The sequence below is a fragment of the Balaenoptera acutorostrata genome, chromosome 5, assembly GCF_949987535.1.
Source record: "Balaenoptera acutorostrata chromosome 5, mBalAcu1.1, whole genome shotgun sequence".
Classification (NCBI taxonomy): Eukaryota; Metazoa; Chordata; class Mammalia; order Artiodactyla; family Balaenopteridae; genus Balaenoptera; species Balaenoptera acutorostrata.
This window is the reverse complement of record NC_080068.1, coordinates 142,162,910-142,186,567: the sequence shown is the minus strand read 5'-3', so window position 1 is coordinate 142,186,567 and position 23,658 is coordinate 142,162,910. Positions and strand designations below refer to the sequence as shown.

The window sequence follows — 23,658 nt, the reverse complement described above, 5'->3', positions numbered from 1 at the left end:
TGGTACATCTGGGAGTCAATTTAAACAAGAGCTGACTGTTCAAAACAGCAATTACTGTATCTATATCTTTTGCAGTATGTGTATTTATGGAGAATTAAAATAACGTGGCAATAATACCCTCTAAAGGGAGAGAACCCCTTGGGGGGGACGGGTGGGAGGCCACCAAAGCACCCTCAGGAGTTGCCAGTCCGCTCATCCTGTTCCTCATGGCTCTGCTTCACCTTTCCTTTTTCTGACCCAAGGCCTCACCCCCAATGAACTCCCACCTGGTTTTGGATTTAGGGCAGGTGTCTGCCGCCCAACTGGAGTGTACCCCGTTTGTGTGTGGGTGTGTTGGGTTCCCTCTTTTCCTGGGCAGAATCAGTCACAAGTGTGTTGCTAGGCTTTCATTTTTAGTTCTGCACTCAAACCTCTTTTACGTGTTTTTCCCCTGAATAGTACACATTCATCGCTGAAGATTTGAAAAATACAGAAAAGCACCCAGATTAAATTTCCTGTAATTGCCCTGCACACAGAGAGTCACTGTTATAGACTTGGTGAGCAGGTCTATTTATGTATGTATCGTTTTTCTTTAAAAAGAGAGGGGATTGTGCTATACACAGCAGTGTAACCTGCTAATGCATTGCACACCTTTTTCCATGTCATGAATGCTCTTCTAAAACAGGATCTGAATAACTGCACAGTTTTGTCATATGGATATATCGTGCTTCATTTAACCAATCTCCTTCTGTCTGTGTTTCCTTTTTTTTCTTTTGGTCCTAAATATTGCTGTAACCAGTGACCATCCTGACACACACGTGATTCTTTTCCGAGGATAAATTACTGGGAGTGCATTTGCTGTTCAGAGGCTACGTTCGTTTTAAGGCTTTGGAGACAAGCCAAATTGCCTCCCCAGCTGTGTAATCTTTGATTAGTCTGCGACTATGCCAAGCTTTTCTCTGAATTTAAAAAATCTGCCTTCTGGACGGTCCCTTTCACTAGGCTTTCCTCTAAGACCTCTTGTCAGGGGTGTAGTAAGTTCTCAGCAGACGAGTTTCTTCTTGCCTCAGCTAACACAGCCTGATCTGCTGTGGCCATATACGGTCTCAGTGACTCATACCGTCTCTGGACTGGTCAGAATTTGGGTTTAGGAGCCCATGAACAGAATAATCCAAAGTAAAAGTGGCTTAAACAAAATGGAATTATGTTTCTCTCCTATAGGTATTTGTCTGTGAGAAGTCCAGAGATGGTCTGGCCAGGCTGGAATGGCATCTCCACTCAGTCCTGCCAGCTCCATCGTCCTGGGTTGTGGCTTTCATCCTCATGATCCAAAATGACTGCTCAAGTGCCAACCACTATACGCCCGTTCCAGGCAGCAGGAAGAAGACAGGTGTACCCCTTCCTTTTAAGGAGATTTTCTAGAAATAACACACGTCACTTCTGCTTACATCTTATCAGCCAGAACTTATTTAGTCACATGGCTACAGCCAGCTAAAAGGAAGGAGGGAAATGTGGTGGAAAAGTGCCTGGATAAAAACTGAAGTCCTATTATTGAAGAAGGGCAGAGTGGCTATTAGGAGACAACAGTACTACTTAATGTGATGGGCTGAATTGTGTCCCCTGAAAATTCATATGTTGAGTCCTAACCCCTAGCACCTCAGAATGTGACTGTATTTGGAGAAAAGTGTCTTTAATGATGTAATTAAGATAAAATAAGGTCATGAGGGTGGGCCCTAATCAAATATGACCATTGTCCTTATAAGAAAAGAGGATTAGGACCCAGACGTGCATAGAAGGAAGAACATGCGAGGACACAGGGAGAAGATGGCTATCTACACACCAAGTAGAGAGGCCTCAGAAGGAACCAGCCTGCTCACACCTTGATCTTGGACTTCCAGCCTCCAGGACTGTGAGAAGATAAATTCTTGTTATTTGAGCCCCCCAGTCTGTGGGACTTTGTTATAGCAGCCCTAGCGAACTAATACACTTAATCTTTTGCTGTGTAACCAATGGCATGGTGGCTTAACAACACAGGATCTCACAGTTAATGCGGATCAGGAATCTGGGCACAGCTTAACTAGGTCCTTCACTCCCTGGTCTCTCGAAAGCCTGCGTTTAAGTACCACCTGCCTCTCACTTGAAAGCTCAACTGGGCAGGGATCCACCTCCAAGCTCATGTGGTGTTGGCAGGATTCAGTTCTCCCTGGGCTGTTGGCCGAGTGGGCCTCCCAACGTGGCAGCTGGCTTCAAGAATGCGTGTGCAAGCCAAGAAGGTGCAGAGAGCCAGCAGGACGGAAGGCTCAGTCTTTTGTAACTTAATCCCAGGAGTGCCACCTTTGCCTATTAGAATGTTAGAAGTGTCAGTGAAAATTCAATTAACAATCAAGTTAAGAAGAAAAAAGAGAATTTAATTCAAGCCAAAACGAGGATTATAAGCCAGAAGGCAGGCTCTCAGAAGCTCTGAGAGCTGTTCCGCCTGGTAGAAGTCCAAGACACAATCATATGTATTTTTGAGACAAAGGCTCATACATCGAAATGCCACACTGACATTTTACAGAGAGTTCACCAAAGATACATAGTCCAGGTAAACTCTTACAAAGTGAGCAGTAAGTCAGTACGGCCCCCTCCAGAGTTGGGAAAGAATGCTAATCTCGTAAGAAGTTACATTGCTAGGTCAGAAGAAAGGAAAAGCAAAGTTGATCTCTACGGTCCAGCAGGCGTTCCCATCTTGGAGGAGGTCTGGTTAATGGGTAATGCAGATGCACACTGCACATTAGGGAGGGAGGAGGCCCAAACGACACAGAGAACTTTCTGTTCAAACTTTTTTGTCTTGCTGTAAAATGTAAACCTTAATCAGAAGCCAGCCACCAGTGACAGCCCACTCTCAAGGGGAGGGGACCATACAAGGTGGTGAATCTCAAGAGGGCGTCACTAGGTCATCCGAGAAGTCTGCCAACCACAGTACCTGACAGCCTGGAGCTCCGTCATCGTGGCCTGTCCTGTGTGAGGGCTGGCACATGGCTTGGCCTGTGGACAAGGGCCTTTATTAAATCAGGGAACTGGGACCTCAAGGCTTGCGGCAAGTTTCTCTGAGGTCCTTCCCCTGAAGGGGGGGGTGGTTGCTCTCCCCTTGGGGACAAGGCTTCCTGTGGCGATGCTGGGTTCACCTGACTGCTTCGTGACAACAGGGTCTGAAATTAGGCGGAGACGTGGCTTGTGGCCTAGAACAGGGCGCTGCCCTGAGTGGGCTCTGGAGGCTTCACGCTGCTTGCCCCAGGCGGCTTCTCTGAGGGCCACCCACTCCCCGCGGGCAGGCGGACGCTGCCCCTCTGCTTGCTCACTGCTGCCCCTCCGGGTGGCGAGGCTCTGGAGCCCGGGACCCTCCCACGCCGGCCGGCCTCGCCCAAGGAGGGCACACCCTTGGGCCGGGCAGTCATGCCGGTGGGGCAGTCTCTGGGGTCAAAGCTGCTTTTCGCTGCACCAGCCAGGGCCTCTCCGGGCAGCAGGCACTGACCAGGCAGGTTTTTACCACCCGTGCCTGCCCCAGGCCCTCCGCCAAGCCCCTCAGCTCCTCCTCGGGCTGCAGACTGGCCCACCAGGGCTCCGCTCCTCTCTGGGGGCCACACCTGGGCTCCCGCCCTGAGGGTCCTCTGGCTCCACGCGGGGCGACCCACTTCCCCCTTCCTCCTCTGCAAGGCTGTCCCGTGAGCCCTCCCTCCGCCCGGGCCGCTGGGTGAGCAAGCACCCTCGCAGGGTCTCCGGCTCCGAGTCCACGGCCAGCCCTCCCTGCCACCCGCCGGGCTCGGCCGGGGTCTCCTCGACTAGGGGCTTCTTCCCGAGGGAGCATGACGCTCACGACCGCCCCGCCCCTCCTTGCCGCGCCCCTAGTCCTCGCCCGGGAGAAGCGCTGGGGTCTCCGTGGTCCCGGCGGTCCTAGGAGGCGAGACGGCGGGCGCGGGGGATTGGCTGGCGCCGCGCCCGGCCAATGGCGGAGGCCGCCGCCTCTGGCTGTCAATCTCGCCAGCCTGGCCCCGCCCCTCCGACGGAGCGTCGCGGGACGCAGGGCCGCGGGGGCTGCCGGGACGGACCCAAGATGGCCGAGCGCTTCGGTTCCGCTCCTGCCCGCGGCCCCGAGCCTCATTCATTGCCGCTCTGCTGAGCGGAACCGCGAGCAGGTCCGAGGGCTCCGGGGGCTGTTCCCGCAGGGCGGGAGGCCGCCATGGCGACCCTGGAAAAGTTGATGAAGGCCTTCGAGTCCCTCAAGTCCTTCCAGCAGCAGCAGCAGCAACAGCAGCAGCCGCCGCCGCCGCCGCCTCAGCCCCCTCAGCCGCCGCCGCAGGCGCAGCCGCCGCCTCAGCCGCAGTCGCCGCCGCCCCCGCCGCCGCCGCCGCCGCCCGGACCGGCCGTGGCCGAGGAGCCGCTGCACCGACCGTGAGTGCGGGCCCGCTGCAGCTCCCCGGCCCGCGGCGACAGGGCCGCCCCGTGGTCCCTACCCCGTCCCCCGGCCCCGCGTGGGTCTCCGGCCCTCGGCAGGCGCGGGGAGCCTCGCCGGCCTCTCCCGGAGGCGCCGGGGCGGCCCCGGCCCCAGTCCTCTGCTCTCCCGGCTGCGAAGTTAGGGGAGGAACCGGGGCTGTGTTGTGAGCAGGACTTGGCAGAGCCGAGGCCGCGTGCCGTCCCTCTTCTCCTGGTCTGAGAGGAGGAGGGCTGGGGGCGCAGGACGCTCCGGGAATTGGAGCCGGAGTGATGCGGGGACAGTGGTGACATCATGCCTTGGGACGGCGGGCTGGAGGGCGGGGGAGCGCGCGCGGCCCAATGGAGAGCCTCCTGCGAGGGCCCCTTTAAGCAGCCTGTGGCTCGGGGCTGTCTTCCCGCAGCCTCAGGGCATTTCGTGTCGTTCGGGAGTCGCAGCAGAATGTTGAGCATCAGGGAGAGACCGGCTTGTCTCAGCTCAGGTTGGCCTGCGGGCACGTGAATGAGCTGTGGTTGCCAAGTAAGCGATGAACTGTCTAGACGGTTGTTGTTAACACGTGAGAAGCAATAAAACTGGCTTAAATATTAGGAAGCGTTGACTGCCCTTTATTGCCTGTCCTCAGTTGGAAACAAATGACGTGTTGCTGAGGGAGAGGTTAGTCGCTGGGGGCGAGTGATGTCCCTGTCACGAGTGTCGCGGTCCAGCTTTGCCGGAGCAGTGGTGTCTGCGGACCCCACACACGCTTCCCGTTGCTGACATCTGCTACTGTTTGGAAGCAGGGGGTCTCCGTTGCTTGTGCCAGGGAAAGTTTTTGAAACAGAAGAAGAGAGACCATTAACGACACCGTGTAAGAGAACCGAGTACTTTTCCCTGAAGTCTTGTGTGCTGGGTGTTCAGCAGAGGTCAGGGTGTGTGCTCTGATGCACTTCGGGCCTTTCTCTCATCTCGGGTCATTTTATTTCTGATCTGGGTGTGTACAGGATGGCATTTAACGAGGACAGTTTTCGCGAAGCATTCCCTCTAAGAAGCGTACCTTCTTCAGGCTGATTCGTTTTTAGTAATGTTTTCTTCGTTATGCTTCTGATATGATCCTTGCCGTGTCCTGAGGTTTCATTAGAAACTGAGAATTTGGGGAGTAATATTGGCTTATCTGTTAAAATCTAGAAACAAATTAAGTTTTCTGCTAAAAGGTGAAAAACCTGTTTGGATACTTAGAGGGGAAAAAAGTTGGGTTTTTTTGTTTGTTTGTTTGTTTTTTTAACAGTTTGACTTTTCTCTGCAGCAGGTGATTTATAACCATAAGTATCCATTCCAGACTTTTATGGTTGTGCTTTTCCTGGAGTTAGATGTCTGGAAGTCCATGCCCTGCGTGATCTCGTATAAAGGCGGGAAGCACCAAGCAGGGCTCTGGGTGGGAAGGAAGGCCTTACTTCCGTCCCTGTCTGCTTGTTCAAACACTTGGTCAGTCTGAAAATATGCTTTCTGTTTCTTATGCTGATTTGACAGAACCTGAATTAGCTTATCTTCTTCGAAATAGGGGTGTAAAGAGGTTTCCTTCTTAAGCCAACTTGACAAAGTAGATACGTTTTGTTTCATTACTTTATTGTAAGGAAATGTATGATTGACTTATTTTTAAAACTTAGTCTATCATTTTTGCATAAATAATACATTAACATGGTACAAATTCCAAAATTGCAAAAAGGTAATTAAAATGTCTCTCTCCCGTTCCTTTCTCCTGAGTACCTAACTCCATTCCCAGAGGCAAGCTTCCTCCTTGTGTATCCTACCAGATATAATCTACGTATTATATATATGAAGATAGATTTTAAATTTTTTAAAAACAAAAGTACTTCAGAATAGTAACTTTGAAAGGTTCTTAGCATGCTCTGAAATCAACTGCATTGGGCTTAATTATAGTTATTTTAAATAAAATGCATAAATGTTACATCTTTATGTACTTTGCTGTTGAGAAAGCAAGTATTCGTTAATTTTGAGTAATGAACTCACTGCTTACAAATTTGGATCTTGGCATTTCTGTTCAGATGCTTCAACTGAAAAATTCATTCCCCAAAGTAAGATTGGCCAAAAGCAATTAGAAAGTAACTGTTCTATTTTTATGGCTCTTGCTCTCTGTGGAATTATAGTGTCACCAGCCACGCGTGGGCTTCAGTTGAAGGATCTGAGTGCCTACTCCCAGCTCAGCGTATGGGATACAGGGGTTCCGGGTGGTACTGGCTACAGTCTCGGCGAGGCTGACGTGCAGGGGAGTGCCAGAGCTTGGCAGGGTCCTAACTGCAATTATGAGGCAGTTGACATTGGCCTTTGGCACTTTCTCACTCTCCTTCAGATTCCCTCCTAGTTTTTCTCTGATTTTAATTATTTGCTGAACGTCTAATGTGTGCCAGCCAGTATCCTAATAGGTGCAGGGCTACAGCCATGAACAGATACAGCTCTGCCCTCATGAAGCTTACATCTTAGTGAGGGACATAGACCAGAAAAAGGATACGTAAGAAAAACACACAGTATGTTAGACAGTGATAAACGAAGCAGGAACAGCAGCAAAGCAGGGCAGGGGGTCTAGGAAATGTCAGGGTTAATACGGTATTGACGTGTTAGATAGGGTGTCCAGGGAAGGGCCACTGAGATGGTGTCTTTTGAGTAAAGACCAGAGAGAGTCAGGGATTGCCGTAAAGGTGTGTGGAGGGGCGTTCCAGGCAGAGGGAGCAGGTCCAAACCCTGCTGATGGAGGAATAGCGAGGAGGTAGTGTGGCCCGTTGAATTAGCGAGAGGGAGACTCTTAGTAGGAGCGGAGGTCAGAGAGGTGGAGAGAGTGCCGTACCAGATAGATGAGTAGGCCCTTCCTTCAAGGTGGAGTAAAGACAGTGGCATTTAGTCTAAGTGAGGTGGGAAGTCATTGGAGGGTTTGGTCCGAGGAGTGGCAGAATTTGAGTTCCATTTTTTTTTTTTTTTTTTTTCTTTAAAGACTGATTGATTGATTGATTGATTGCTATGTTGGGTCTTCGTTTCTCTGCGAGGGCTTTCTCTAGTTGTGGCAAGCGGGGGCCACTCTTCAGCGTGGTGCGCGGGCCTCTCACTATCATGGCCTCTCTTGTTGCGGAGCACAGGCTCCAGACGTGCAGGCTCAGTAGTTGTGGCTCACGGGCCCAGCTGCTCTGCGGCATGTGGGATCTTCCCAGACCAGGGCTTGAACGCGTGTCCCGTGCATTGGCAGGCAGATTCTCAACCACTGCGCCAGCAGGGAAGCCCTGAGTTCCATTTTTAAATGAATACTGGCTGAGAACTGAGTGAAGGGAGGCATGGTCAGGAGCAGGAGACCAGGTAGGAAGTTAGTGACATGGTCAGGTGAGATGATGGTGAATTCTGCCAGGTTGTCGGCAGTGGCACGGTGGGAACTGACTGAATTTTGAAGGTAGAACCAACAGGACTTGTTCATCTCTGTCTGCTAAGCATGACATAATTTAGCTATAGTTGGTGTTATCAGTTATATTCAACTGCAAGTAACAGAAAACTCTGCTGCCGTAACTTAAATAGGAAAGAATTTATTATAAGACAGCAGTGTCTGCTTGAGGAAGCTCACCAGTGATTAGGGACCCAGCTTCTTTCTTATACTTAACTTACAAACCCTCATCCTCATTCTTTCCCATTTTTTAAGTTGGGTTGTCTTTTTATTGTTGAATTGTAACAGTTATTCATAATATTCTGGGTACTAGACCCTTATCAGATGCATGATTTGTAAAATGATACTCCCTTTCTTGGGTTGTCTCTTCACTTTTTTTTTTTGGCTGCGCCCTGCGGCTTGTGGGACGGCTTGTGGGATCTTAGTTCCCCGACGAGGGATCGAACCCAGTCCCATGGCAGTGGAAGTGTGGAGTTCTAACCACTGGACCACCAGGGAAGTCCGTGTACAGTCTTGATTACCATTAGTTTTTTTTTTTTTTTAAGATTAATTTATTTATTTTTGGCTGTGTTGGGTCTTTGTTGCGGTGTGAGGGCTTCACATTGTGGTGGCTTCTCTTGTTACGGAGCACGGGCTCTTGGCACACGGGCTTCAGTAGTTGTGGCACACAGGCTCATTAGTTGTGGCTCGCGGGCTCTAGAGCGCAGGCTCAGTAGTTGTGGCGCACGGGCTTAGTTGCTCTGCAGCAGGTGGGACCTTCCCAGACCAGGGCTCGAACCCGTGTCCCCCGCATTGGCAGGCGGATTCTTAACCACTGCGCCACCAGGAAGTCCCTACCATTAGTTTTGTATCACAGTTTAAAATCATGAAATTTGAGTCCTCCAACTTTATTCCTTTTCAGGATAGTTTTGGCTATTCTGGGCCCCTTGCATTTCCATTTGAATTGTAAGATCTGATTGTCAGTTTCTACGAAGAAGCCAGCTGGGATTCTCTGATGGGTATTGCATTGAATCTGTAGATCAGTTTGGGTAGTATTGGCATCTTAACAATATTACGTCTTCTGATTCTTGAACATTGGCAAACATTTTATGTAAATGGTCAGACAGTAAATATTTCAGGCTTTGTGAGTACATCTCTGTAGCAACCATTAAACTCTGCCATGGTAGAAAAAAAGCATCCAGAAGCACTATGTGTGGTTAGGGGTAACCCAGTGATACCAGCACTGATTGGACTGCCCTTCACCAATCAGAAGCTCAGTGCCCAGTGGGCCACTGTTTTGACTTGGAATCATGTTGTTCACTATAGTCAAGTGTACTGTAAAGTGAAAAGGGATGTGCAAAAAAATAAAAACAAAAAGCAAAACCTACTAGAAAAGGGGAAAGGGGAATGAGTAAACTTCTTTTCTTGCGGACAGATGTGCACATAGCCGCTAGTCAAACCAGCCTCAAACAGGATGCTCATAGCTTAATAATAAAAGCTGTGCAAAGGCCAAAAAAAAAAACAAAAAAAACCCCGTGTATGGGTTACCCCTAACCACGTCTGGCTATAGTGGCACACTACACAGTAGCAGTGAACCGTAAGTGAATGTGTGCCCCTGTTCCAATAAAATTTTATTAAGGGCGTTGAAATTTGAATTTTGTATAGCTTTCACGTCATAAAATATTATTCTTTGATTTTTTTTGGGGGGGGGGTCAACCGTTTAAAAACGTAAAAACACTTCTTAGACTGGCCAAAACAGGTAGGCTGTAGTGTGTCCACCCCTAGATTAGATATGATAGGACCACTTTGGGGAAGCATTTCTTTTTTGGTTGCTTTTTATTAACTAGCTCAAAAAAAATTACACATATACGTTGTAACAACATCTTCAAATAGCACAGAAGATGGAAAGCAAAGCCTTCCTCCCTGGCTGTCCTAGCCTCATTCCCTAAAAATAACAATTGTTAAGTTTCTTTTGTTTTCTCTGATTTTTTAATGCATATACAAGTCCTTTTTTTTTTTTTTTGCATGAATGAGCTCACACTATACTATTTCACTTAGTATATCAAAGACATTGTTTCATAGCAGTACCTATCATTCTTATTAACTGCTATATAATACTGTAGAATTTCTTTTTAAAAGAGGACTTATGGAGATGTAAAGGCAAAGGTCTTACAGTGTCCTGACTTTCATATTCTCTCCTCCTTCAGAGGCCCCACCCCCATTACCTCTGGTCCCTGCAAGTGAGCCAACCACTCAGTAAACTACCTTGGAATGGAAGTCTTATTCAGACAACAAGAAGGAAAAATTAACACAGTATAAGATACTATTTAATGTTGTGTTAACTTGAATCAGTTTGGGTGCTAGAATATGTGTTAGAGACGAGATATGCCATAGATCCTTGCTGCTCAGAGTGTGGTCTCAGGGCCAGCCAGCAATTTGGTATCACTTGGGAGCTTATAAGAAGTACAGAATCTCGCTCTACCTTAGACCTACTGAATCAAGAGTCTGCATTTTAAGCAGGTTTGTGAGCAATTTATGTGCACATTAAAGCTTGAGAAGCTCCACTGTAGATGATCAGGACCTACTTTTCTGTTGATATAATATAATATAATATAATATAAAATTCCATCAGCATTTGGGAGGGAAGACTTACGTTGCTTACATCTGTCCAGGTGTAGCTGAGGCAGTATCATTTCTCTGTCCTAGGGCCATGGAGCATTTGTGTAGCTGTCAAGTAGGGTGTAACCCTGACAAGGGAGCTGTGGTGGCATTAAGAGCTCCCAGCTACTGGGAATGGGCACTTCAGTGGGGACTGGACTAGGTGACCTGGAAGGGCTCCTTTCAGCTGGGCACCTGTGTGTGCCGGGGCCTGTTCTGGGCCCTTGGGTCACAGCAGTGAACAAGGCCAGTGGTGTTAAAGACTATGGAGAAAGACAAAGCAGAATAAGGGGGAGGGGGGCTGTGTGGTGTTGTTTAGGGTGCGAAGTGCACTGAGAAGGTGATGCTGGAGCAGGGGGAGGGGGGCGGGTATCTAGAGGAGGTGAGGTCCAGGTAGAGGGAACAGATGAGCGGGAGTGCTTTCCATGTTGGAGGAGGAGTAAGGAGGCCAGAAAGAGGAGATGAGGGGTAGCCGTTTAGGGCCTGTACCCCAATATAAGGACTTTGGATTTTTACTCTGACCAGATGCTTACTTGTGTAGTCAAACAAGTGATATAACTTACGATGCTAAGCCAACACCAAATGCTGGCTTGGAAGAGACTGGGTCACTTAGTCATCGCTGGTGGGACTGTACAATGGACAGCTACTCTGGAAAACAAGCAGTTTCTTGTAGAACTGAACATATAGTTACTATATGACCCGGCAGTTGCACTCTTGGGTGTTTATCCCGGGGAAGCGAAAACTTCTGTTCACATAAAAACCTGTACACAAATGTTTGTAGCAACTTTATTCATAGTAGCCAAAAACTAGAATCAGCTTAGATGTCCTTCAACAGGTGAATTACTCAGCAATAAAAAGGAACAAACCCCTGATAATACATGCAACAACTAAGATGAATCTTGAGGAAATTATGCTAGTGAAAACAGCCAATCCCAAAAGGTTATATACGGGCTGGTTCTACTTATGTAACATTTTTGAAATGACACAGTTCTAGGAGTGGAGAATAGATGAGTGGTTGCCGGGGTTAGGGGTGGGTGGAGGTACAGAGTGGAGGGCCAAGGGAGGTGAGTGTGGTTCTCAAAGGGCAGCTCAAGGGATCCTCATGGTGATGGAAGTGTTCCCTATCTTTTTTTTTTTTATAAATTTATTTATTTTATTTTTTTATTTTTGGCTGCGTTGGGTCTTCGTTGCCGCACGCAGGCTTTCTCTAGTTGCAGCGAGCGGGGGCTACTCTTCGCTGCGGTGCACGGGCTTCTCATTGCGGTGGCTTCTCTTGTTGCGGAGCAGGGGCTCCAGGCACATGGGCTTCAGTAGTTGTGGCTCGCGGGCTCTAGAGCGCAGACTCAGTAGTTGTGGCGCACGGGCTTAGTTGCTCCATGGCATGTGGGATCTTCCCGGACCAGGGCTCAAACCCGTGTCCCCTGCATTGGCAGGCGGATTCTCAACCACTTCGCCACCAGGGAAGCCCAGTGTTCCCTATTTTGACTGTAGTGGTGGATACACAAACTTACACATCTGATGATATTGTGTAGAACTAAATGCACACATCCGCACAGATGAGTAAAAGTAAAACTGGAAATCTAAAGATCAGTGGATTGTCTCACTGTTCTGGCTGTGATTGTTTTGCAGAATGTTAGCATTGGGGGAAACTGAGTGAAGTATACACTGGATTTCTTTTATTGATATTTCTTACAGTTGCGTGTGAATCTACAATTACCTCATTAAAAACTTTTTTAAAAAAAAGATTTTCAAAAAATATTTATTTGTTTATTTATTTTTGGCTGTGCCAGATCTTAGTTGCAGCACGTGAGATCTTTAGTTGTGGCATGCGGGCTTCTTAGTTGTGGCATGCATTCAGGATCTAGTTCCCTGACCAGGGATCGAACCCGGGCCCCCTGCATTGGGAGTGTGGAGTCTTACCCACTGGACCACCAGGGAGGTCCGCCTCATTAAAAACTTTAATTAACAAAAAAGGCCACCCTGGTGGACAGGGAGCAGGAATGAAAGAGGCTATTCAAGTAATCAGAGCTGATTGAGGTAATCAAATAAGCTAGAGGTGCTGGCAGCTTGTGCCAGGCTGGGAGCAGCAGTGCTGGTGGCGAGGAGTGCTCACATTCCTTCCTCTGGGGAGGAAGAGCTGCTGGGATTTGCAGACAGATTTTTTAAAAAATTGAGATTATGATTTACATATCATAAAATTCACCATTTAAAAATGTACAACTTAGTGGTTTGTAATATATTCACATGGTTCTGCAACCATCACTACTGTCTAATTTCTGGAACATTTCATCACCCCAAAAAGAAAGCCCCTCTCCATTAGCAGTCAGTCCCCATTTTCCCTCCCCCAGCCCCTGGCAACCACTAATTTATTTCTGTCTCTGTGGATTTCCCTGTTCTGGACATTTCTTGTGAATGGAATCATACACATGGGGCCTTTTGTGTCAGACCTTTTTCACTTAGCATAGATCGCATTTTGAATTGCACCTTCTTCTATTAGTAATTGTTACAGTACTCAGTTAAATTACTAGTAAGAAAGGCTTTCACAGCCCTTTTCTGTGATACAGGCTGTGTGGTGGGGAAATCATAGGCCTTGCTTCCCCTAATCAAACAGTACTTTTTCTTTTCGGCCGTGTCGAGCGGCTTGTGGGATCCTAGTTCCCTGACCAGGGATTGAACCCGTGCCCTTGGCAGTGAAAGTGTCGAGTCCTAACCATTGGACCGCCAGGGAATTCCCTTAAGCAGTACTTTTATTTTAAAATTATGTATGAAACATAATTCCAAAATGACTTTGGTGTTCCATTCCTTCTTAAAAAAAAAAAAAGATCCAAAAGAGTCCTAATCTTCTAGGAACACTCTCATTAGTACAGTGCTTGGTGAAAGTTAAAGAGCAGCTGATGAGGGATCAGAAGACCTGGCTCTCTGCCCGGCCATTTACTGCCCTGCTCCTGCAGGCAGGGCAGCCTCTGGGCCTCAGTTTTACGCATCGTGTGGGGTGTGTAGGCACCGACTCGGAAATGTGTATGTGACAGTACCTGTGACCACAAATAGCAAGACAAGTTTTCATTTTGAAGGTGGAGTTAAAATAAGCACGTTTACAAAAACAGCTGAAGGATCAGGCCTGTTCTTACCTTGTTTATCCAGCTCTCACCCTGCTCATCCAGTTCCTGCCTGGAGCAAGGCGGTTCCGTTTTCACCTTAATTTCCATACTTACTCTTCTTGCAGAACAAGTCAGTTTGACATCTTAGTTCATCAGCCTAATTAAATTCCATGGGGGAATGAAATAGTTGTAGTTTTCTTAAACTTCGAAGTTGGTTTATTGACAAAATAAGACGGGAAGGAGGTATTTGAAGCAGGGACCATGGCATGTACAAGAACTGAGTTTGAAGGTGCATGACCAAAACAACTGAGTTATTTCCAGTGGCCAGAGTTCCCCCCGCAGGTTTCCTGATGGAGGAGAGTAGCCTGAGGCCAGACTATACTGGGCCTGGTTAAGCCAGGTTGGTGTTGGCACTGGGTGGGAGTGTTTGTTACTTTTGCCGCTACATTGCTGCCCTGACATCTTTCAGTGGGTAGTGTTGGAAGGGTTGTGTTTTTCGTTTTCTGATATTTTTGGTTAATGCCTCTTTGTTGGGGTGTCTGAGGGTAAAGTCTGATCCTCACACTTTAAAATGTGGGTATTCTTCAGTGTGATAAAAGAGAAGATTTTACAAGGTAAGTGTTTTGGTAGCAATCAGGTGGTTTGTTTTTATGCTCCTCACCCAAAATAGGTACTTAGTAATTATTGTTTAAATTTTAATAGCAAGACTAGTAACCACTGAAGACTTTGACTGTCTATCTGAAGAATCTTATGATTTTAGGGCTATCTATTGAGTGTGGAAAAGATGAAAATTTAAATATACTACAGCAGATTTTTTTTTCCCCCTCAAAAGTGTTTAGATTGCTGGAAAATGATTGCGGATGAGTTAGGAAGAGAAACTTAAAACATGTGCTTCTTTGTAGCTGACCATGATAGAACCTGTGCTGCCCTCTTTCTGGCAGTAAAGTTGTGAAAGTCAGGGCCATCAGACGTGCTGTGATTGATGTCTTGGTCACAGCCAGAGGGGCTGAGCGCTGCAGCTCGGACTCCACAAAGTGCTTGAACTCAAGCCTGTGGGGTTGCCCTACAGTTTCTCTATTTTTTAAGTTTTGCTGTTTCTACTTTTCTTTCCATCTCTTGGTTCTGCAAACTCAAGTTTAAAGTAATTATCATTTATCTTCTGAATCCTGTTTGTAAGACTGACTTAAGAACTTTTGAGTCAGTTTTAACGTGTATGTAACCTACTCTCCTACAGCAAACGCTTACTTATCCATTCCTTTGTTGTCTGTCTGAAACACCTTCTCCAGTGTAGGTGCTGTGCTGAGTGCCAGTGAGAGAGACACGATATGGCCCTTGCTCTTAGTGAGTCTGTCATCCCTGGGGAGGAAATTGCAGGAACAGTTACTACCAAAGAGTGTGATGGAGGTGCTGGCTGATGGCCGGGCCTAGGGCAGGGTCCTGGGTGAATAAGGCAGGCTTTCCCCACATGGAGCTCAGAGGAGGAGCTAGACCCAAACAGACAACAGAAGAATGTATTTTTATTTTGGTGGGTGAGATTGATATTTTCTCTTTGACTTTCTGCTAGTTTCATAAACTTTTGCTCAAGTTCTGGCTTGGGGGAACAGCACAGTAGGTCGTAAGGAAGTCAGGCGGCAAGTCCAGAGAGCTGTATTGTTTATTGTTACCTGTATTCTTGTGGTTTATTCCACATATGAGGAGGGAGACAAGGTTCTTTTTGAAGCTCATATTTGTATTTATCACTTTTCTATTCTGACCATTGTTAAGTAGTGAGGTCCACTCAGTTTAGTGTTTGTCAACCTTTTTCTGCTTACCATCCCCCTAGGAATCATTTTAGACCTCACGGTAAGAGGCTACCCAGGGAGGGGCCACTACCTATATAGCTAGGAGACTGGCTGTATGAATTCAGTTCACTTAAGGCCTTTGGCAGATTCTCACTTTGGAAAAGAGTAGTGGATACGTGAGTTAGTTTGCTTCCTAACGTGCTTGGAGTGGTCAGTGTTCTTTAATTTTCTTGATGGCTGTCTTAAACGAGGTAACCTCTGAGCTGCTGTAATAGAGACTTTAATGTGGTGGCTCAAAGAAGAGAGCATGTAAATTCTCATAGCGCTTTCTTCTTTAAATTGAGGTATTTTATTTATATACACACACACACACATACACACACACACACACATATATATAGTAAAATGTACCCTTTTTAATGTACAGATCAGTGAATTTTGACAGTTGCATAAAGCTGTGTAACTACTACCACAATCAAGATTTAGAACAGCGCCATCACCTCCTAAAGATTCCCCCTGCCTCGTACCTCTTTGCTGTCAACTCCTTCCTCCTCCGCCAGGCCCCTGGAAATTACTGATCACCTTATGTTCCCCTGGTTTTGTGTCTTCCAGAACGTGGTATAAATGGAATTATCCTTATGTATCTTGAAGCTGATACATTGAGATTCATCCTTGTGTGAATCAGTGGTTTGCTGCTTTTTACTGCCAAGCAGTGTTCCGTCATTTGGCCGTGTCATTTATCCATCCACTGGGACATTTGGGTTGTTTCCATCACAGTGTTTCTGAAACGAGTGACTCATGAGGGTGGGTGGTGAGGGGCCTCTGACTCTTGTGGTCACTTGGGACTCAGGATCCTTCCATCCTGTTGCTCTGCAGCCTTCTTGTGGTCTTTATCTGTATAATCAAACACTGGGTGTTAGGAATGTTTGTTCCAGTCGGAGGGAACTAGAAGGGGGATGCCCAGGGCAGGCCAGCAAGGCAGAAGCTCCACCGACTACTTCTGTTCCCATTTCATCTGTGAGGACTAAGTCACGTGTCTATCCCCGGCTGCAGGGAAGCTAGGCTGTGGAGCTTCTAACCAGGAGGCATGTGTCTGAGAAGGGAAGCATGGCATTTTGGTGGCTAACTAGCAGTCCGCAACATAGCTTATCAGTAAGAGTCTCTTTTAGGAAAGAGACCAGTGGGAGATACACAGTCACCAGTCCATATGGTGATGGACTCTTACTGGCCAGTCATCGGGAAGCCCCTCTCCGCATGCCTTGGGCTTGTCTTCTCATTCAGGCTCTGTCTGTCCTTTTTGGACCCTGACTTTCCCCTTTGGAGGCTCTTGTCCATTTTCTTCCCTGGCCACATCTGTAGTGCCTCTTGGAGGGTGTGTCTTTCGTGGATTTGCATAATTGTAAGAGCCTGTTCCTTCAGGTGTACTTGTTGGAAACTGGGGTTGCATTAGGGATTAAATAGAGGTGTTTGTTGGTTTTTAAATTTCTTTGGTACTAGAATTCCCTCCAAAACTGAGTAGTCCTCTGGTTTAGGTGTTTCTAGTTAGTACCATGTACTGGTGACCTGCGAACACTCAGATTCTTTTTGGATGTAGTTATCAAGCCTGATTTATTTTTTGGCTTCCTCTTTGGATTGACCCTCTCTACCCTATTTCTGTGGTGCCTACCTCAGAGACATCTCAAGTCATAGGTTTGGGTGGGAAGCAAGCACCTTTTATCTGATCTTCTTGACTAGGCTGTTAATCTCCTTTTTGGGGGCTGAGAAGTCTTACTAGGAGGCTTTTGAGAAAGTCTCTGGGCAGGGGGCTTGTTTCTAGCCGTTTGGGGATATAGAAGCAGTTAGCCATTGTCTGAACGTTATTTTACACCTAGGAGTGTGAGGTCTGTGTGGTATGCTGGCTGTAGTCAGTAAGTACGACTTTGAGAAGTGGCAGCAGCTTGGTATGTAGAGTATTTTATTGATATCATTGTGTTTCATTGAATTGCACACTCCGTTCATCCATGTGATCTTGGGTGAGCGCTGTTTGCACTGCAGTTTCTCCTTCTCTCTAAACTAGAGAAGGCAGGTGCGTTAGTAACACCCCTTGACTTTTCTATGGCGCCCTGCCCTGTAGGGAACCCTGGGCTAGGCTCCTCCCCTCCTCCCTGACCTCAGAGCCACCCTGCCCCCAGCAGGAGTGGCTGGTTTACTTCTAGGAGTCAGGCAGCACTACTGAACGAGTGAACGCCTTGTAGGAATGGATGGAGCGGATGACACAGCACATGCAAACTTCCTTCACTCTTTGTTTTTCCTTTCAGAAAGAAAGAACTTTCAGCCACCAAGAAAGACCGTGTGAATCATTGTCTGACAATATGTGAAAACATAGTGGCACAGTCTCTCAGGTAACTGCACTTTGAACTTCCTAGTGAAAATTAAAAATTTCTATATTTTCATTCTTAATGGTCTAGAATATTCTTTGTCCCCCCAATTGTTTTAAAACCTTTACAGGACCCCCTTCCCCATACTTCTGGCTACATATACGGAGAATGTCCAGACACTGTAATGAGTAATGTTTCCATAATCTTACATAGTATCATTGTAACCATTATGATAATTGAACATGTTTATATTTTACTTATTGCAGTATTTGGAACAACAAGAGCCTGTCCAATTATAGTGGTCTTTTTTTTTTTTTAATTGGAGTATAATTGCTTTACAGTGTTGTGTTAGTTTCTGCTGTACAATGAAGTGAATCAGCTATATGTATACACATATCCCCTCCCTCTCGGACCTCCCTCCCCACCCCATCCCACTCATTTAGGTCATCACAGAGCACCGAGCTGAGCTCCCTGTGCTTTATAGCATGTTCCCATTAGCTATCTATTTTTTAAAAAATAAATTTATTTATTTATCTATTTATTTTTGGCTGCGTTGGGTATTCGTTGCTGCGCGTGGGCTTTCTCTAGCTGTGGTGAGTGGGGGCTACTCTTGGTTGTGATGCACAGGCTTCTCATTGAGGTGGCTTCTCTTGTTGCAGAGCATGGGCTCTAGGGTGCGTGGGCTTCAGTAGTTGTGACGTGCGGGCTCAGTAGTTGTGGCTCGCGGGCTCTAGAGTGCAGGCTCAGTAGTTGTGGTGCATGGGCTTAGTTGCTCCGTGGCATGTGGGGTCTTCTGGACCAGCGATCGAACCCGTGTCCCCTGCATTGGCAGGCGGATTCTTAACCACTGCACCACCAGGGAAGTCCCCCCACTAGCTATCTATTTTACACATGGTACCCCAATGTTCATCGCAGCACTATCTACGATAGCCAGGACATGGAAACAACCTAAATATCCACCAACAGACGAATGGATAAAGAAGATGTGGTGTATATATATATGATGGAATATTATTCAGCCATAAAAAGGAAGGAAATTGGGTCATTTGTAGAGATGTGGATGGACCTAGAGTCTGTCATACAGAGCGAAGTACGTCAGAAAGAGAAAAACAGATATTGTATATTAATGCATATATGTGAAATCTAGAAAAATGGCACAGATGAACCTACTTGCAGGGCAGGAATAGAGATGCAGATGTAGATAACGGACATGTGGACATGGGTGAGGGGTGGGATGAATTGGGAGATTAGGTTTGACATAAATGCACTATCGTGGTCTTTTGTTTGCTTTTCTTCAGCACTTTGCCCCTGTCTGACCCTGTGGGAGTGCACGTGCTCCCCCCATGGCTGCTGCCAGCTCATTAAGGCTCTGGGACCAGTGGGATCGTGGGCACTGACTGGAGGTCTGCTTTCCTGGCTCAGTTGTTCCTCTGTGGTGAACTAGCAGCACCTTCTTGTGTAGCTTCTTTGCGAATTCTCCTCATTCTCTTTACTTTTGACTGTCGGTTTTTCTGACCATTGTTCATCGTAGCTGTGGATGGTAAATATTTTAAGCCTGTTTCTAATGGTTGAGTAGGAAACAGATGTACTTATGATTTCATAATTCTGTTACCCACATGGGCATGTGTGAAGTACTTCTGTCTTGGCATTTCTTTCCTTTGGAATAAATCATTCATGTTACTCTCCTGTTGGAGAGAGCTCTTTATAATCTGTTAGAAAAAGCTCTGAGAATAATAATCTTGATTTTAGTACTGACAGAAATTTGGTGATTCATTTATTTTTAGTGGCACCTTGCTTTTGTATTTCATACTTTCAAAGCGATTTCACATAGAATATTTCATTTTAGTTGAACTCATTCAGTTTGTGAAGGACAGTGGATGATTTCTGTTTCTATCTAATTTGTAGAAATATTATGGGAAGAAATGAAGTGACAAATGAGAATATGTGCTGAAAATAAAAATATAAAAAGCATGCTATTGTTAGCATAGCTTAGAAAACAATACTAAGATAAAAGTAGGGGAAAAAAAAGCTTGAATTCTATTTCCACTCCTTATAAGCTGGGTGGTTTTAGATAAGTTTAACTTCTTGGAGCCACTGTTGCCTCATCTATGAAATGTAAACCCAATTTATAAGGGTTCTTGTGGGATGAAGCGACACCCGTGAAACACTGTTGAGAGCTACATACATGTGTTCTTTAGCTACTGAGAGCCAGAAATACATCCCGTCGTGATGCACATTGTCCTACAAACTGTCATTACTTTTGTATGAAATGACGGTAAATGCCCGACAGGCCCCTCGTGCCTGCTGCTGCTGTAGCGCTGCTGTGCTCACCTGACCACCAGCATCCGGGTCTCAGGGAGTAACACCTCACTTTGAAAGCTTATGGACCCAGGAAATAGATCTCTTCCAGTCGTAGTGCTTCATGCATTATACTTAGTTTGTTTCTTGGCAGTTCCCAATGGAATTGATGGGATGTTGGCTTAGATTTACACATTGGTAGTAAAGTATGTTGAGATATGTTAAGACTGATTTGTGGTTCAGTTTGCCGTCTTAAATCACAGTAGTAGCTGATAATAGTTTTTACATTCGTATGTCTATTATGTTTTTATGGAGTAATGCTGATAGTCATTATACTACTTGTTCTACACAGGAGCATATGAATAGGATATTTTTTGGACCCAGAGAGGTTGTTTCTGGTGCCATCAGATCAAAGAACAAGTTTGTTTTAAGATACTCTGCATTCTTTTTAGGAATTTTGGAGTGTAGAGCTGAAGTGGATATTTTATATGCATGTAATGATTTATGAAATCTTCTTGATGGCTGGCATTTCCTGTTATCTCTCCTGAGTGTAATTAACCTCTGGTACGTTCTTACAGCTTCTGTGATACACTGACCTTCTCTCCAGTGGGGTTATTCAGTGGCAGCTTCTGAAGTCTTTAATGTGCATTGTGACTCTTAGTCTACCTAAGCTCTCAATTTGGTGGTCTGTCCTACTGGTTCCTAAATATACATGAACATCAAAATCATCCGAAAGATTTGTCAAAAATATAGTAATGAAGATACCTCACTGCCCTCTTTCCCCAGCACACTTATATTTTCTTTTCAGGTGGAGTGTGCGGATTTGTTTTTTACAAGTATCCTCTTGGGAATACTTAGGAACCCTCATCTAAGCAAGTGTACCTTGATAAAGTGGTTGGGTAAAAATAAGTATACAGGAATCTATAGATTTCCCAAATATTAGCATAAATCAGTTAGAAAATGTAATGGTTCAAGATCCAATTCATAGTAGCACCAACATATAAAATTTCAAGGAATTGACAAGAGATGTGCAGAAACTACATAAGGACGGCTGTTGACTTTCCTGGAAGGTACAGATGACTACTTCCCTTTCTACATGGGAAGATTTCTTTATCATAAAGTTAAATTTTCTCTAAATTAATTCATAAATTTAAAATGATCTTGATCAAAATTCTAGTAGGGATGTTTTTGAACTTGTACATCTGTAAGAATAAATACATCACTGTTGCAAAGAAAATCTGAAACCATCAGTAATATGGTGCTACCTGGCGTACATGAAATTAAAATAGCTGTTAGACATTAAAGAAGGTATAGAATAGAAAGTGGGAAAGTGTGTGTGTGTATCTGTGTGTATGAATTTATGATAAAGATAGCATCTTGTATTAGTATGGAAATGATGAACCACTTGACTGTTTAGGGGGGTATTATGTTTCTTCTTCACATTGCAAACAAACATAAATGCCAGATTAATTACCTAAATACAAAAAAGTGAAATCATTACTGTAAAAAGAACATTGACTCTCAGGCTGTGGAATGCTAACAGTATAAAGGAAAAAATTGTTTTATCTGGAATATAGTTCAGTATGTCAAAATCCACTTTAAACTGGAAATTACATAAATGCAACTTGGGGAAAGTATTGACTGCATATATATCAAAGGTTTAATAGCTTCTATAAAGAGCAATTATAAATCATGAAGAAAAAGACTATCATCCTAATAGGAAAATAGGCAAAGGCTATGAATAGGCCTTTTGGAAAAGAAGACATGAGATGGGGCCCGTGAGCATAATGGCTAACACTTACTTTGTGCTTCCTGTGGAGGCGTGCTCATATTTATTAGTGATCAGTGGGATGAGACTAAAACAGAAATAAGAACTTTTTTACCTGTCAAAGTGATAAACATTAAAAAATATTCAGGATTTTTTCAGAGGTGATAAAACTTTTTTTTTTGTTTTAAAGACACCAATTGTACTTGAACATTTGTTACTTTCTTAAAATTTATTTATTTATTTTTGGCTGTGTTGGGTCTTCGTTTCTGTGAGAGGGCTTTCTCTAGTTGTGGCAAGCGGGGGCCACTCTTCATCGCACGGGCCTCTCACTATTGCGGCCTTTCTTGTTGCGGAGCACAGGCTCCAGACGCGCAGGCTCAGTAGTTGTGGCTCATGGGCCTAGTTGCTCCGCGGCATGTGGGATCTTCCCAGACCAGGGCTCGAACCCGTGTCCCCTGCATTAGCAGGCAGATTCTCAACCACTGCGCCACCAGGGAAGCCCCCAGATACAACTTTTTTAAAAGGCAATTTGGCAAACACTATCTGTTTGACTTAACTGTTTCACCTCAGGAGTTTATCCTGAGGAAAGTGTACAGTGATGTGCAGTGCTATTCATTCCGTTAGAAAATTAAAAATAATCTTAATGACTTACCCACAGGAGAATTGAAAAATTAAGGTACATTTATAGAAAGGAATATTAGCTAACTTTAAAGAAGGTGATTTATAGATATTTATATTTGTGACCAGAAAAGATATTAGTAATATGTTAAAAATTAAACTTAAAAAATCATGAAAGATTTTTGCTTCTGGCTAAGTGACAAGGACAGGATCTACCTTCCTGCTTAAAGCAATTGATAATGGATAAAATATATGTAACAATGGTTTTCAAGGCACCGGGCATCAGGCAGTTCTGGAAAAATGGAAAACTACTGCGATGAGCCTTATGACTTCCCCAGGTTACTGCCTGGAGGGTTTCCCAGCCAGGATGTGAGGAGGGGAAACCCAGGCAGAGCCCAGTGGCTGCTGAGATGGGGAGACAGAGCTGATGGCCTCAGGAGGCAGGGTGGCTGGGGCCCACTGGGGAGAATACCAGAGAGGGGGGAGCTGCACGGAGCGATCCGGGAGACCTACAGGGGTCCCTCCGTGCCCTGGGGCTGGGGGTGGAACCACCTGAAGGGATCGGAGGGAACAGGTGCTAAACTCAGGTGCAGGAAGAGCTCCTGTTCCCCCCAGCCAGATTGGAAAAACCCATCCTTCCTGGGGCGTTGGGTGGGCTACTCAGAAGGGTTTGCCTTCGCAACAGGGCTCACTTAGCCCTAGGCTGAGACGTCATTCCAATCCTGCCTAGTAAAGCTTAAAAGCAAAACCCAAGGTGATCATACTCTTTCAAAGTAACTTAATTGCATTCCAGAGCAAAGTTCAAGAATATTTATCGGAATTCAAAAGTATATAACACCAACAAGATAAAAGTTACAAGGTCTGGCATCTGGTCAAAAATGATCAGGAATGCAAAGAAGCAGGAAAACATGATTGACAGTGGAAAAAATCAATTGAAGCTGACCCAGAAATTGCACAGATGGTAAAATTTGTACACAGAAACATTAAAACAGTAACTATAACTGTTCTTCTAGTTCAAGAAGCTAGAGAAAAGATTGAATATGTTAAGTAGAGATAAGACATGAAAAAGACCTAAAATGAACCAAGGTAAGAGTGACAGTGGATTTCTCATTGGAAATAAAAGTGCCAGAAGTCCGTGCAACATCATCTGTGAAGTACTGAAAGGAAAAAACCCCTAGAATTCTGTACCCTGTAGAAACTTCTTTCTCAAAAACAAAGGTGAAAGAAAGACTT

The 23,658-nt window shown here is 45.5% G+C and overlaps 1 protein-coding gene across 3 annotated transcripts in view; it reads left to right on the top strand.

Annotated features, from left to right (window-relative positions):
• The first annotated feature begins 4,038 nt into the window (after positions 1–4,038).
• Positions 4,039–23,658, top strand: part of HTT (huntingtin) — a 136,506-nt gene continuing 116,886 nt past the window's right edge. Inside the window, exons 1-2 of one of the 3 annotated variants that reach the window (XM_057546224.1) lie at positions 4,039–4,410; positions 17,682–17,765. In XM_057546224.1, the coding sequence (XP_057402207.1) occupies positions 4,199–4,410; positions 17,682–17,765 (296 nt within the window). In that variant the 5' untranslated portion in view covers positions 4,039–4,198. Of the gene's footprint in view, positions 4,411–17,681; positions 17,766–23,658 lie in introns of those variants that run through there. The other 2 variants (XM_057546223.1, XM_057546225.1) reach the window with 2 other exon arrangements.